The 16276-nt window shown below is 41.5% G+C and overlaps 1 protein-coding gene across 4 annotated transcripts; it reads right to left on the reverse strand.

The window, feature by feature from the left end:
* Positions 1-1986: 1986 nt before the first annotated feature.
* Positions 1987-11308, reverse strand: LOC125543241 (ankyrin repeat-containing protein At5g02620-like). 4 transcript variants are annotated; one of them, XM_048706552.1, is made up of 5 exons: positions 11143-11308; positions 6459-7608; positions 3535-4067; positions 3153-3421; positions 1987-2354 (listed from the first exon to the last, which is right to left on the reverse strand). In XM_048706552.1, the coding sequence occupies exons 2-5, from the start codon at positions 7549-7551 to the stop codon at positions 2228-2230; spliced, it is 2022 nt and encodes a 673-aa protein (XP_048562509.1). In that variant the 5' UTR covers positions 7552-7608; positions 11143-11308; the 3' UTR covers positions 1987-2227. The 4 variants fall into 4 exon arrangements, with proteins under 4 accessions (XP_048562509.1, XP_048562501.1, XP_048562495.1 ...); XM_048706544.1 differs by lacking the exon at positions 1987-2354 and having other exon boundaries at positions 2455-3421; positions 6459-7540; positions 11143-11307; XM_048706538.1 differs by lacking the exon at positions 1987-2354 and having other exon boundaries at positions 2455-3421; positions 6459-7545; positions 11143-11307.
* Between the last annotated feature and the right edge of the window lie 4968 nt (positions 11309-16276).

The raw sequence follows: 16276 nt of genomic DNA on the forward strand, positions 1-16276 counted from the left end.
TTCTCGGCGGAGTCCGGGAAGTGGACACGGTGTTGGAGTAATGCTTGCGCAGGTTTTCCTCTAGTTTCTCGCTCGCGCTTTGCCTCCTCTTCTCGCTCTCTTTTGCGAATAGGTTAGCCACCATATATGCTAGTCGCTTACTGCAGCTCCACTTATATTTACCTTACCTTATCTATAAGTTTAAATAGTCTTGATCGCGAGGGTGCGAGATTGCTGAGTCCCTGTGGCTCACAGATTACTATTACACCAGATGCAGGGCCTGATGATTCCGTTCCAGGTGACGCGCTTGAGCTCAAGTGGGAGTTCGACGAGGACTCTCAACGTTACTATGTTTCCCTTCCTGATGATCAGTAGTGGTGCCCTGTTGGGGGTGATCGGGACCGTGTCGCATGTTGGGTTATCTTTTATTTTGGCGTCGTAGTCGGGCCATGAGTGTTTGGATGATGTAATGTTATTTATGTACTTGATTGACGTGGCGAGTGTAAGCCAACTATGTTATCCCTTTTATTATTTATATTACATGGGATGTTTGTGATGATTGCCTGACTTGCGACATATGCCTTCAATGCGATTATGCCTCTAAGTCGTGCCTCGACACGTGGGAGATATAGTCGCATCGAGGGTGTTATAGGTACCTCTAATACAAATATGTGTGTTTTAACTATCCTGCAAATTATTTATTGGTAATTATGCACATATCCCCTCTTCAGTACTTCTGCTTCAAATCCAGCTTTACTATGTGATTTTTTTGGGGTGTTACAAAGTACATTATCATGATACTCAGCCTTGAACCCTTATCTAGTTTAGTTCCTTACTCTTTTCCAGTCTAGTTTAATCTTGTTTATCATGATACTATGTCTTTTCCTGGTTTGCTCCTAGTAACAAGAGATTGTTAGAAACTAGCACTTCGATTCATTCATTTAATCTGGTCTGCTGCAACCACTTCTTCTGATGGATTTACTTCTGATAAAAAACAGTAAAGATTGTGTGTGATATGGTATATTTTTTCATGAGATTGAACTTGATGGTCCAAATTTATAGATCGTTCTTCTTGATGGTCTCAGATGGAGAAGCAGTTTTGAGAGGTACACTCTGTTCTCTTATTCCGTGTTGTCCATCTTCTTGTCTGTCTCGAAACATTCCCAGTTCATTTGGTACATTTTAAATTCAGTTTAGGACCAGCGCGGACTAAGTAGAGACTCGGTCGGGGGAACAAGGGGCTGTTGCTTGATATGAATTCCAGCAAATCTGAATGAGAAAATACACTAAAATAGGTGGTACAATTTAAGATAAATGATCGATCCTGAAAAGGACAATTAATGCACCTTCTGTGGGACAGTATACGGGTACTATATGGAGCCACAGTGTAATTTTCCAGCCGATTAGAAATTACCGGAGCAGAGGCTCTTGGTTTCAGTGAGAAGCTTAATTTGCAAGATAGTAGTGGGCTGTATAAAAAGTAGTCTGGGAATTAGATTGATTGGGTGCACCTGAATTGGTGCAAGGCCACGTGTATATATAGCATGCTCTTGGGGCATTTTATTCTTCGATAAAGAGCACTTTTATTAACTCAAAATGTAGCATCAAGAAGAAACAAATCATGATGAGCAACATCTGGCCTCTACATAGTTAGAATGCACACAGCCAAACACAAACAGTCTGAAAGAAAATAAAAAGCTGACATATCGGCACTAGTAGAGTCAAATAGGACCGTCACTATGCCTATGCCGAAGGAGGTGATGGGCCAATACGGAGGTTATACAGCCACCCATGTTGGGAAAAACCTCCATAGCCACTCGCTCCAATTGCATACACACCGCCTTGAACAGTGATTGGAACTCCGTACGGTGAAGCATAGACCACGTACGAAGCGATTGCGTACAACGGAAAATAACCTGCAAAGGAGAAGAGTTTTCGTCATTAAAAATCAGATCATTTCTACATACCCAAAGTGACCATAATAAGGCGTACGCTCCCACCGTTATTAGCGTTTTGAATCTATAAGGAATACTGTTCAACCAATGACCAAAAATATTGGCAACACCTATGGGCGGATAAAGATTAGACGCTATTTGGATAATTAACCACGTAGAACTGGAAAAAGAGGTGCCTGATTGTCTCGTCGTGAGTACAAAAGCTACATTTCTTGCTTGCCAGTTGTGACCGACGAGGTTATCTTTGGTTAGCACCACTCCCTTTCAAAGATACCACATGAAGATCTTAACTTTCAGTGGAATCTTCGATCTCCAAATTTTCTTGTTATTATCCACTGGGACCTCTGAATGCGTGAGTGCAGGGTACGGCGAGTCGACGTTGAAGAACCCAGATGTAGTGAGGTTCCAGCGGAACACATCCTGTCATTATGTCAAGTTAATCATATCAAATCGTATCCAATCTTGGGGCATGAACAACAAAGCCATATACAACCGGATATACACGGTAGTTAGGCTAAGGTTGTTAATATGCATATGTACAACTATCATATATAGTGTAACTGAATAAATGTACAACCAACAAGTCTTGATACATAACACATGATATTTACACTGGCCAAATCAAAGCTCATTAGCACCATACAATAACTGAAAAAACATCATACAAGAGGACACCGCACTACTATCATCTTCTGGTTTACATAGTACGTATCATTTACACTCAATTGTGGTATAGGTATCATGCCCACATAATTGACGCTTTCATATTATCGGTGGCTCCGGAGCTTTCTTGCAATTGCGGCCCAACCAAAGATAAGTATGAAAGGCCAAAGTTCTTTCAACATTGTGATAAAGATAATACTTGATATTTTCTTTATTGCACGAGTTAGACCCACCCTAAGGCGCAATGGTCGTGCAAGAATACCCAACTTTACTAAGAATTCAGAATTTCTGTATAACACTGCAAGAGGAGTAAATGCACAGACCGCAATGGCAGTATCATGAGCAACCGGAGCTAGCACCATGTACACACCCAGTGCAAAAGCAGCAGCCAAGCTTGTGAGCGAGCTTGACACGAAGAACACAGATGTGCGTAAGTTGATTTGGCGGCTCACCAACTTAACCATAGAAGATCCAGAGAACATGAGACCAATGGTAGCTATTGAGGAGCAAATAAAGGCTAACGCGTTTGCCATCATGAATGCGTCAAACGTATACCTCCCAACGAGTGTTGGTGTGCCTCCATTTATATGGTCATCTGCTCTGTAGCCTCCAGGGAGAGCAAAAGTTACACCAAAGGCCACGGTTGCTATTAAAACTGAACCAATGCCAAGCATTTGGCTTGCATCTTTCACCTTCTCTTCTTCACTGATCATATCCTTTGAATTTTTTGGCTGAGTATATTTTCCATAAATCTGATCCCGACAAAGAAAACTATGTTTACCTTCAACCGATGCGAGTGCCATGTGAATCCTCTGGTCAGTGTTCTGGAAAAACAAACATGAATATGAGAACCATATGGAGATATAAGCCATGTATAATTTTGTTTTTCTTGAAGCAGCCAAGCCTTGAAAGAATAGCGAAGATGAGGGTATATTACCTGCATGTAGTGCATCCCCGTAGGAAGCAAGCTTCTGGATAGATCAAGGGCAGTTTGTCCATTGTTATTTCTTAATATTAATTGCACCTCCTTATTCCCGTAGAGAGAACAGAACATTCGAAGCTTCCCAGCCTGGACAGCTAAATGCAATGCAGTGTTCCCATCATTGTCTTGCATATTCAAAATCCAAGCTAAAGTTGGAGTTCGGCAAACAAAGGAGACAATGGTCAGATTTCTTTCCATAACGGCAACATGAAGGAACGTCCGTCCTTCAGCAGTGCACAGTCCGGCAGTACCAGGAAACTTGTCAAGAATTATGCTTATGGTATCTTTCGCTCCCACTGACGCAGCGACATGTATGGGGAATAATCCGTTGTTGTCTTCCTGAAACACTGATGCCGGGTTAGCTTCTAATATTTGCTTGAATCCATTGGAACACCGGAGGGATGAAGCAAGGTGAAGTGGTGTACTCCCATCTCTGTCCCCATAAGTGGTAAGGCTATTATTCCATGTTAGCACATGTTTCGTCATCACTGGAAAACAATATATCGTTTGTTAGATAAGTGAAGCAACATGATAGGCACGTGATTAAATACAAGAAACTAGCACAGTGACCCTAGGAAATCCGAGTACACTGTCTTTAGTCTGTTGAAAGTGTGTTTGAAAAATAGATTTTGGAATTCACCTTAGGTGACTGAAAATAATATAGTCCTATGGCCACCTCAAGTTTAATATAATGTGAGAACCATAGACACATATTTCATTTATAGACTAATGATTATTACCAACTGTGAAAACACCATATTAAATGCATGAATGTATGTGTCATTTGTGCATGATACCATATTAGTACAAATAATTGAAGTTTATATCCCAAGCTAACTGATAATTCATATGTGATGATTGATTAGTACACATATTTAAAACCCAAATTAGGGTTTGATATTTGTATGTGATTTTAGATGGACACATATGAGTATTGATATAATGGGGTCCATTACTAATTAGGGTCCACTAGAGCAATGCCGAGATGATTTTGATGCACAATTATAATAAAGATTTATCTGTTGTGGTCCATTGCAAATATCATAAAACGGATAATAGAATAAAGTTTAGGTACAGTTATGAAAAAAATCTATTGGTTGCATGGTCTACCATATTATGGTGGGATTTTCTGGCCAATAATATTTTCCTATTAGATCATATGGGTTTTCTTGTATAGAATAAATGTTGTGTTCTGAATGTATATGAGGACAGAACTTCAGATGAAAAAATCATAACAAAAAGGGAAAATCTTTATGTATATTTACATTGGTGTTTATAAACCATTTGAATTTATCAATGGTCTTTTCAATTGAATAATATAAAGGCTTCTTAATTAATAGAAAAAACTATGTGTGTTGATAGTTAGGCTAATACCAATATTTTTCCTTATAGAGATCTTCCTTTTATTTACTTATCAATTCACTGGAAAAACAGATGATAGTTATTTTGTACGGTATAGGAATATGTCGATAACAAATTAGGTTTGTAACAGAGGCAAAACTTTATTCATGACAATATAATTATATATATTTTAGAAAATTTATTAATATGTTTGCATATCATGGTCAAAGTATAAAATTCTACTAGATACACTTTTTTTGAATATTTTTTAATGCCGGTTTCATCATCATCATCATCAACCATCTATTTGATTTGTCTCTCTCACTGCTATAATGACTCTTCAATTGATGCAGCCTAAGTTCTAGCTCATGTATATGTGTGTGTTGTGTCGATTGACATGAATACACCTCCAGAAAAAAAAATGGCATGACTACACTTTCTTGGATGGCACAGTTCTGTCAACAATCTTAATTTTCAATCAGTCGTTTATTTCACTACGCCGTCTTCTTCCTAACAATCATTGCCGCCAAGACTCTGGTTTTTCCCTAGTCATATATCAAAGAAGTACTTAGTGATGACCCGAAGCATGTACATATACAACACCAGTTTCCTATCGCTGCTGACAAAGTATGTTTTTATTTGCTGATGGCGGCGGCCACCAAATATATAGTTGGATGCTTGGACGCATATTCTCAATCATAACTATTCTTCAGTGAAATAATATTGTCTTGAACCCATCATTTATATATCTTATGCCTATCATATTTTCATCTTATAGATAATATATAGTTATATTGCACACAGAATATATTTCTCGTTTGGAAACACAATCACAATTGTGATGGTAAAATATTGGCAAGATAATATTTCATTTTTTTTAATAAAACATACAAGAAAATTTATTCATATATAAATCCCCTAATGACCAGAACAAAACAAAAAAATAATTGAAACTAAGATTATACACCATTTATGTTAATAGACTTGGATCCGAGCCATTAGATTCAGACCCACGGTGATCCATTGGTTGTTATTTGTATAGGTAGAATTATTATGATCTAATAGTTGTGACCTGTTTAGCCAAAATTAGGACAATCAAAAGTTGTGGTGTGTTTAGGACATTTATGAAGATCTAGCTATTAGTTGTGGTTCATCTATAGAAATAGGTCCACCAGATTAGCGGCCAAACGTTTTTTTCCTACTTATGGGATTTTAAAATATCTCCATTTTCTATTGTTGTGATCCACTATTAACTGGTAATATAAATTTGAGATATTATGTTTAAATAGCTAATAAAAATGTGATGATGTATCATAAAATATATCTAAAGGCATATTTCAACATGCTATCTTGAGCCCCGTAGCAGAAGTTTAATAAAGTCTCTTTCCTCTGATGATGAAAATAAACAAATGCGCATACAAGAAAAAATGTGTAGAAAGTTTGTAGCCAACCATGAGATTTATAGGTTTCAAACAATTTATGCATCTAGACTTCATTGGTAATTTTGAGTAATAGACTTCAAAAAGGAGAATTCATACCCATGCCTTGAAGGACCGCAGCATGTAGCGCATTATTCCCATGCGATCCTCGATACGACAGATTTCCATCACTCATATTATATAGTGTCCTTGCAATTTCATTCCTTTCCAGTAAAATTGCTAGGTACAATGGTGAAGTGCCTTCATTAGGATAATTAGCCAAGCTAGGATCAACCTTCAATAGAATCTTCACAATATGTTCATTTCCAACGCGGACAGCATCATGCAAGGCTGTCTCGACAAGCATGTTCTCTATTCTCAAGAGTTTTTGCAGGCTATTGCGATTTTCAGCTAGTTCAATGAGATGAGAAACCATATGGGGCCTGCCAGATCTGGTAGCACAATGCAAGGGTGTGTCACCCTTATTATTAACCGCAAACAGGAGGTCTTGGTCCCTCTCATCAATGATGCTAACACACTTCAAGAATTCTGGGTTGTGTCCATGGCTTACAACCGCATGTAGTGCAGTGTCCCCCCTAGCAGTGACACCCTTGAGAAGCGAAGCTGCTGCTAGCGAAACATGTTGATCAACACCATCTTGTACTTTTATGTTTTCAAATGCTGCTTCATGCAAAGCAGGCTGATCTGCAACATCTTCTACACCATTAGAAGCTACTACAGGTAATGCAAGCTGATCAACACCATCTTCTATGTTGAGAGAAACTATGGTTGGCAAAGCAGGCTGACAAATGCCATCTTCTAAGCCATGAGAAGGCGTTGATGGCAAAGCATGCTGATCAACACCAGCTTCCACATCGGCCAAACTTCTTCTGGTGCTGCTATCAAGGGTGTATGCCGCTAGCAAGTCAAGAAATACTTGCGTAGGCATCAACATTGGTGGCTCATGTTTGTCTTCCCTTTCGAAAAGAAAATGCAGTGCTGACGAGGAGCCAAGGCATGCCGATGCTAGGAGCAGGGGATTTATGGGCGTCGGGGTCGTATCCTTGCCCCTGCGGGAATTGTTGCTGCCGGTCACCTTTAGCCTACAACTATCACCATGGTTTACCACTGATGCATTTGGCGAGCTAGGAGGTGCAACGTTAGTGCTCGATGCCAGTACCAACATCGGTCTACTTTCTCCCCTGCACTTCATGTGCAAGTTAGTGAGTTAGACCCTCCACATATGGGACTTGTTACACACGTCATACACCTAGAGTAAGAAAAGCAAATGCTTAAAAACAAGAACGAGACTTACTTTATCAGTAACTAACTACTAAGGCATAATACAAAAGGTCAAAAATGAACAAACATAAGAAGTTGAAAAAGATTAAATATACTTGTGCCCTTGGAATAACCGTCCGGTTAGATATATCCATCATATCTGCAATAATTTATCGCTGACAGAGTGTTATTAGAGCTACCCCAATAACACTTTTTGGATTATTATAGTAAGTGTTGCAACAGATCCCCAATACACTCAACCCCAGCAGACCAACCTGAATGTAGGGTCCACTTGTTAGTGTGTCACTGTTATTAAGGGACAATGACAGTCAGGATTCGAGTCGATTACTGGGGAAGGTCCATCTTCCCCTCCAAGGGAAAGTTGGGGGAAGGCAATATTGGTGATTACCAATACTTGTGAATACAAAAGGGGATCTACTGGAGCAAAAAAACTAGGCCCAACTCCCCCCAACATGGGATATTTTTTGGGGAAAGGAGATCTGCTGGATATTCTCTTATCTCGACAGGAGCATCACAATAGTAAGTGCTAGCTAGCCACCACACACAATGTGTTTTTATCCATAGAGAGAGACGAAAGAAAGATGGGAGGAGGGGTGGAGGGCCTGAACACTAGTGACTATGAGATGACGAGGGGAAACGAGAAGGCAAGAAAAGGAAGAAGCTTCCGCTATTCCATCAAACCTGGTGCCGTCCGATTGCAGATGATTGCTTTGCTCATCAAGGATGATGATCATCTAACCGTTTAGCTTAATTTTTTCTTCTGATTTTTGTATATCTAAAAATACAAACATATAAATTTTGGAAATATATTTATTATATTTATATAATAGGATATTATGATGTGTTGACCGTCTATGGAAAATGTTCATCTTCCCCTCCAAGGGCACGTCTGGCTAATAACAAATTCGAGTGATTTCTAAAAACTGTTTCAATAAATAAAATGTTTCTGTATGTATGTACAATTTTTATCTTGAAATATATTCTACTATTTGTGAAACCAGTGAATGTATCTAACCGAAAAGGTTCATGCATGTTCTGAATCTATTTTTGTCAGATAATGTTCAGATTCTTCTTTAATAATATGGTCCACCATCCTTAATTATGTATGGTCATGTATTGGAGAAAAATGGACGCATGTAACTGCTTAAAAGTATCACATATTCTATGAACAAAGATAGTAAACTTTATTGTGTTCAGTTTTATTTTCATTCAAAAGAAAGTAACTATACAAAACAAACTAAAATATTTATTATAGTAGATAAATAAGCTATTATTCTAAAAACAAATTACCTGAATATTTTATATGATAACATCATTAGAAGATGCATGTATTGGCGAAACATGTGAATGTAAAAACAAAAATTGTAACATAAACAAAGAAAACTAAGAAAACTTGAGTTAACAAAAATAAAAAATAAAGACTAAGATGAAATAAGCTGAAATAAAGAAAATGAAATAAGTAAGGAAGAACAAATGGAGGAGGAAAGTAAAATGTGGAAAACAAAAAATACAAAGGAAATGAAAGCGGAGTGTGACCAAATTAAAAGTCATAAATTAGAATATAAGAAAGCAAAAGAAAAGAAACACAAGAATGACAATGAAGAAAAAGTAAAGGCAGTGAAAAAAGGAAGAAGAGGGACACCGAATCCCTCTCTTTTGGTAAAGCAGGAGAACAAACAAAGAGCTCAACATAACGTGAGTGGCTCGTGCTACGCACAAATGCTCTTCGTCCTTTGCCGGCACAGCAAACCCCCTCCATCGGTGCAAAGCCTGCGTACCTACCTACGTACGTCCAGCTTTGTTGCTTCTCCTCCGTCCCAACAAATCATGTGAAACTATGTAATGTATTTTATCTCCCGCAAAATCTATTTTTATATCTTTGCACGGCATGTTTGACTTCTTGTCAAATGCATTCTTTGTAATTATTTACTCCACACTTGGATAGTGGCCTGCTTCAGTCTTTTTGTACTAATCTACTGCATTTGTGTTTGCTGAAAAATCAAATAAATTATATTATTGGGTAGGCATTTGTTTTTTAAATTGTCGGTCACCATTTTTTGTTGGCATTTAACACGTTTTAGGATAATTTATTGATGCAGAGGCCGGGGGTATTCCTCCTTTTCAAAAAACAAATGTTTTAGGATAATTTAGAACATCTATAGAAGTGCAATTTATCGCAAAACAACAAGAGAGATGATAGGAGCGTCGTCAACGACAGTCCTTTTACAGTCTAGCTAATTTTGCTCGTACCAAAGGTAGAACCATGACTTAGTTGGGTTCTGGTCGTGAGGAAACTGTCCTGCTAGTTGCTGATGATTGTAATTCTATGAGTTGAGTAATACAAGTTATTCACCCGCAAAAAAAAATAGTTCAAGATAGTGTCATTGAAATTGTTTTAATATTCGTTTCTTAATCCATATCTGTACAGCGACAGCAATTTACAGCGCATATGTCATGGGGATGGCTGCCCCTGAGTTAGCAGACGGTATATAGCACACTAGACCAAGTTTGAGACTAGTAAGACGGGGCATCAAGAAACGAAAATTCGAATCTGAGCCCGAGTTCATCTGCACCTGCGCTCACGAAAAAAATCAAAATAAATACTAGGAAAATTCAAAAAATTCCAAAAAAAATTGGGTGGTAGACAATTTGATGCGTGAGGTACGCCCCAATTTTCAAAACATTTAGACTTCTGTGCAGCTCTCAGAAAAAAAGACAAATCGGAGGTCTGTAAAAATGTGTACTGTTCACATACTGTTCTAGTCTGATTTGTCTTTTTTGCTGAGAGCTGCACACAAGTTCAAATGTTTTGAAAATTGGAGCGTACCTCACGCATCAAATTTTCTACCATCCTAATTTTTTTTGGAATTTTTTGATTTTTTCTGAATTTTTTACGAATTTTTTTTGACCGGGTGCAGATGCACCCGGGCACCGAAACGCTGCTCTCAGAAAACGAAAATTCGAATCTGAGCCCGAGCTCATCTGCACCTGCAACTTAATTTGACACTAGCAGACTGGGGATATGGCTGCCCCTGAGTTAGCAACACATATTCGTTTTTTAATCCATATCCCTAACTTAATTAATTAGATTGAGATTGTGAAAGACCAATACTCAGAAAAACTAAACCAAGTTTGAGACTAGTAATATGAGACATCAGACAAAGAATATGAAACATAAAATACTTGTATAAAAGACTAAATAATAATAGAGGCTAAGGAAGAAAAGATACTAAAACATTAGACGCGGAGATACTAGGAAATGGGCGGTAGGAGCATTGCCGAACCAGAAATGCTTATCCCACGTTGGTTGATCGATCATCACTATATTCGCTTCCCTCGTCACCGACGACTTCAAATTTTGAGATTTACAAAGAATATTTGTTTATGGTTGCTAACTAGTTTTCTTTTCTTTTTTGCAGCGAGTTGCTAGCTAGTTATATGCAAGGAAAACAGCGGGCAAATTGAAGAGAACGAATGTAGTAGCATATGCTTCGAGGAATACCTCCGTCGCGGCCGCTGAGTTCGCCGAGCCGTCACCAACCAGCGGCAGCGGCAGGGGAGGGAGGGTGGGCAGCTAGGCTAGGCCGGAGCTGGCAGCGGAGAAGGGCAGTAGCTAAGCCACCTCTCACCTCACTTATAATACTACTATATAACAAGAGAAAAGGGCGGAGAGAGGGTGGGCGCGACGGTAAGGAAGACGACGAGAGCAAGCAAGGTAGCAAGGAAAGGTGAGTGGGTTGCTGTTCCCATCCAACCTGCGTAGGGCATCGTCCGATCGGACAGGCCACAGCCCGGCCGTATCGATTCGCCGGGACCGCCATGGCTGCTATACACTCGTGTTTTCTGTTGAATACGCCCTATGTAAAAAAACGTAAGGGCATCTCCAACGCTGACCTCAAGCCGCCCGCGCACGTCTGGAGTTCGGATCTTGGAAGCGATCCAACACAGCTTTGCATTGATCTGTCGAACGGTCAGAATCATGTTTTTCATGCAAACTAAAACCAAACATAGGGGGCTTTGTGTGAGTCTGGACACAAGACACGTCGGACTCTTTACCCTCATGACCTTAAACCGCCCACGCGTGTCTGGAGTTCGAGTCCCGGAAGCCATCCAACGTAGGTTTGTATTGATCTGTCGAACGGTCAGGATCATGTTTTTCCTGCAAACTGGAACCAAACATAGAGGGCTTTGTGTGAGTCTGGACACAAGCACTAGTAGAAAACGGGCCTATTGTACTGGTTTGTAAGGGCCTTTTGTCCCGGTTCCTGAACCGGGACTAAAGGGTCGGTACTAATGCTCTGTCCCTTTAGTCCCGGTTCAATCCAGAACCGGAACAGATGGGCCTCCACGTGGCCTGTGCACGGAGCCCAGGCAGGAGGGCCTTTGGTCCCGTTTGGTGGCATCAACCGGGACCAATAGGCATCCACGCGTCAGCATTTCTGTGGCTGGGGTTTTTGTTTTTTTTGAAAGGGGGGGGGGTTGGGGGTTTTGGGGAGTTAATTTAGGTGTTTCATATATTGTGTTAGCTAGCTATAATTAATAGAGATAAGTGTCCTCTCTTATTTCTGTGCTTGGTCGACGCTACGTACTATACATACGTATAGAGAGGACTAGACACGCTAGCTAGCTAGCTAGTAAGCAAACGAAGGAAACAGAAGATCGTCATGAACATATATGCATACAGAGAGAAGTGATATCGACCACCTCTCCTTCTCCGAGAGATTGGTCGAACAACAAGTTCTCGTATATCTATCCGACACTACTGGCTACATATATACAATAATTATCTCTTACAAATATAATCTCCTAACATACGGACGCATGGTCCACATAGTATTCTCTGTCTTCAGCGATCACGTGGTCAAGAAAGAATGCCGCCAATTCCTCTTGAATTGCTCACATGCGATCTGGTGCTAGGAGTTCATTCCGCATCCGAAACATCTAATTTAAAGAAGGGGGTCAATACATATATATATGAATGAATGAAACTCAACACAAATGATGGTAATAAAATAAAATTGTGAATATTGTTATTTACGCACTTCATATTGTTCGTCAGAGTAGCCCCGCTCACAGGTCGTGTGGCGGATAGACTCGCAGACGTAGTATCCACAGAAATCATTCCCTTGTTCCTGCCACAACCACTTTACAAGAAATAGAGGTCAATCAAACTGATAAGCAAGAATGCCAAATGGTATTGATGAAACTAGCACTTGAATCACTAGGAGATGCGCGGAACATGCTACTATAGTACTTACTTTCGGGTGTCTAAATTGCAGCTTCTTCGGCAGTCCCGGAGCTTTTTTGGTGAATTTTCTCCAAACCCTGCCAGACAAAGAAAACAATTACTTGATATATCAGGAAATGAACAAAGTTGCTGATATGGTGGATAATGATCGATTTAATTTACTTCTCGAGCATTTGAGTCATGTCCGCATAGTCCTGGGGATCTTTTCGTCTCGAGTCTAAGACGGTTACTAGTCCCTGCTCAAGCTTAATCTCTAGGAGAATATAGTGGAAACTGCACACGCATGCATAACTCATCAATTACATTACTATAACCTTGACTAATATATAAGGGAAACCGAATATGCACAAGACAGTAACACTCACTTGAAATTGTAAGGAAAGAGTATTATATCTTTGTTTTCATTCATTACCAACGATCGTAGCAAGTTGGCCTCGGTATCTGTGGCATGAAATTTAACCTGAGTTACATCTATGAGATTTGTGTTAATGAACCCAATATCACCGATTTGTCTTTTCTTCAATTCGACGATCTTCAATCTGCATAATATAGTGAGGATAATTATAAATACATGCAATGAAAGAGCTGAGCTATATAGAAAGACTTAATGACAGAAGTAGTACTACATATAGAAAGTAGCAGGTGACCGTTGCTTTATCGAGGGCCAATTGATTGAAAAACTGAAAGAACTCCTCAAATGGAACAGGCAACAGTCCAATTCCAACGAGGTCATGCTCCTTTTTAACTCTCACATACAAAGTACTCCTCCCCCAGACTCTCTGCAGATTTTCAAGTACCAATCATGCAATCTTCGCATCATCGTTGATAGAGATCTTTCATCTTTGACGAGAGGCTTCCCGTACTCGTATCTTTGTATCTGCACCTCCATGAAATCATAATGTACATCGTCGGGCAGGTAATCTACAAGATTGCTATAACCGGGCACCATCCTCAGGTCATTCTTTCAGCCTTTGATCACTGACAGTACTTCCCGACCGCTCCGCTTCGGCAAATGCCTTTCCAATAATGCGCTCATAGTTGCCTTTCGGCGAAGACTTGGGTGGTTTTGTTAGGGCAGCCAGAGTGCGGTTCGCTTTCACCGGATCTACCTTCTCCTCCGGAGGTGGATGTTTATTTGCTTTCACCCCTTCAAAGAAGTTCCTCACTTCTTCTCGCGTGATCTCGGCGTTCTCCTCCGGGGTCCTCTCGTATGGTAACTTCTCTGGAGTCTTCAGAGAAGGACTGAATTTGTATGTCCTCCCACCTTTGGCTGTACTGCTAGACGCCGGCAGAGCAGACGGAGTGGATGTCTTCTTTACTTGCTTACGAGGCGGAGGAGAAGGACTACGACGCGCCGGAGCAGCCGGAGCGGCGGCGGGTCTCTTCCGCCCTTGCTGACGAGGCGGAGAAGGAGGAGGCTGGTTGCTCGGGCGCGCCGGCGCAGGCGGAGAAGGAGGCGGAGTGCCGCCACGCGCCGGAGAAGGAGCCGGCCGAGTGCCCTGATCGTCACTCGCCGGAGGAGGAGGCGGTGGAGGAGGCAGAGTGCCCTGACTCGTCGGAGGAGGAGGAGGAGGCGGAGGCGTCCAGTTCGGAAGGTTGATGAGCTCCTTCCGCCATAGGCATGGAGTCTTCAGAGCAGAACCCAGCCGAGTCTCCCCTTCACCGGTAGGGTGGTACTCAAGCTGGAGGTCCTCAAATCCCTCCGTTATTTCATCCACCATCACCCTAGCATATCCTTCTGGAATCAGCCGGCAGTGAAAAGTTGCACCGGGTTCAGTAGGAAAAACAGAGCCAACAGCCGCCTTGACCTTCATATTAATCCATTGCATCATAAGGTAGCAATTTCGAGACTCCGTGATAGCATCCACGGGATAGCTGGCAGGAGCCGTCAAGACATGCTCCGACTGAAGCAGCTCGGTGGAAACCACGCTGCTTCTCCGCTGAGATGGCGGGGTAGCTTCGGGGGAAGCTTCAGCAGTTCGTTTGCTACGATTTGCTTCTCGTTCCTCTATCGCTTGTACCCTAGCGTGCAACGCCTGTAGTTGGGTCTGCTCCACTTTCTTCCTCCTCTCGTGGCATTTGTAACCGCCTGCGTCCGGAAACCTAGCCTTCCACGGAATGGAGCCTGGCGTGCCTCGTGTCCGTCCAGGGTGCTCAGGATTCCCGAGGGCCATTGTGAGCTCGTCGTTCTCTCTGTCTGGAACGAACGTCCCTTGCTGCGCTGCTTCGATATAGTGCTTAAGCCTCTTGACTGGTATTTCCATTTGCTCGTCCGTCCAAATGCACTTCCCTGATACAGGGTCCAAGTTTCCGCCAGCCCCGAAGAACCAAGTCCGGCAACGGCCTGGCCAGTTAATTGTCTCTGGTTCGATCCCTTTATCAACCAGATCATTCTCAGTCTTGGCCCACTTAGGCCGGGCTGCGAGGTAGCTACCTGACCCCGTGCGATGGTGATGCTTCTTCTTCGCAGCATTTTTCTTGTTTGTCGCCGACATCTTCTTACTCTTTTCCGATGTCTTGTGGGCCACAAATGCGGGCCAGTGATCTCTAATCTTCTCATATCTGCCCTTAAATTCTGGTGTCTCTTTATTTTCGACAAACTTATTCAACTCTTTCTTCCACCTCCTGAATATTTCTGCCATCCTCTTAAGAGCAAAAGACTTGATTAATTGCTCTTTAACTGGCTTCTCCGGATCATCCTCTGGCGGTAGGGTGAAATTTGACTTCAGCTCAGTCCAAAGATCATTTTTCTGCATATCATTGACATAAGACACGTCAGGGTCTTCTGTAGCCGGCTTTAACCATTGCTAGATGCCGATCGGGATCTTGTCCCTAACCAGAACCCCGCACTGAGCAACAAATGCGTTCTTTGTCCGAATGGGTTCAATCGGTTGGTCGTCGGGCGCGATTGCTACGATCTCAAACCTTTCATCCGAGCTCAACTTTCTCTTCGGGCCTCGTCTCTTTACCGAAGTTGTGCTCGATCCGGAGGGCTAGAAAAAAGAACAAAGACTTAATTAATATGTGTACATACCAAAACAATGAATGCATCAATTAGCTAGTCAGCACAAGCTTAACTAATATATACCTGGCCGGACTCGGTTCGGTCACCGGAGACGTCATCACGGTCTCCTTCTTGCACCGGCATTGGGTCACCGGAGTCGTCCTCACGGTCTCCTTCTAGCACCGGCATTAGGTCACCGGAGTCATCATAATCATAGCCAGCTGCTTCCAGACCATCGGTGTCGTTGAGAAACAACGAGCAGACGGCATCACTTCCTCGTGCGATTATGTCCCCCAACAACTCTTCTTGTACTTCGTCTCGGGCGGTGTCCATAGTTTCTACAAATATTTACAACATGGCAATTATTATTCAAACATGACAGAT

This window comes from Triticum urartu, chromosome 1, assembly GCF_003073215.2.
Source record: "Triticum urartu cultivar G1812 chromosome 1, Tu2.1, whole genome shotgun sequence".
Classification (NCBI taxonomy): domain Eukaryota; kingdom Viridiplantae; phylum Streptophyta; class Magnoliopsida; order Poales; family Poaceae; genus Triticum; species Triticum urartu.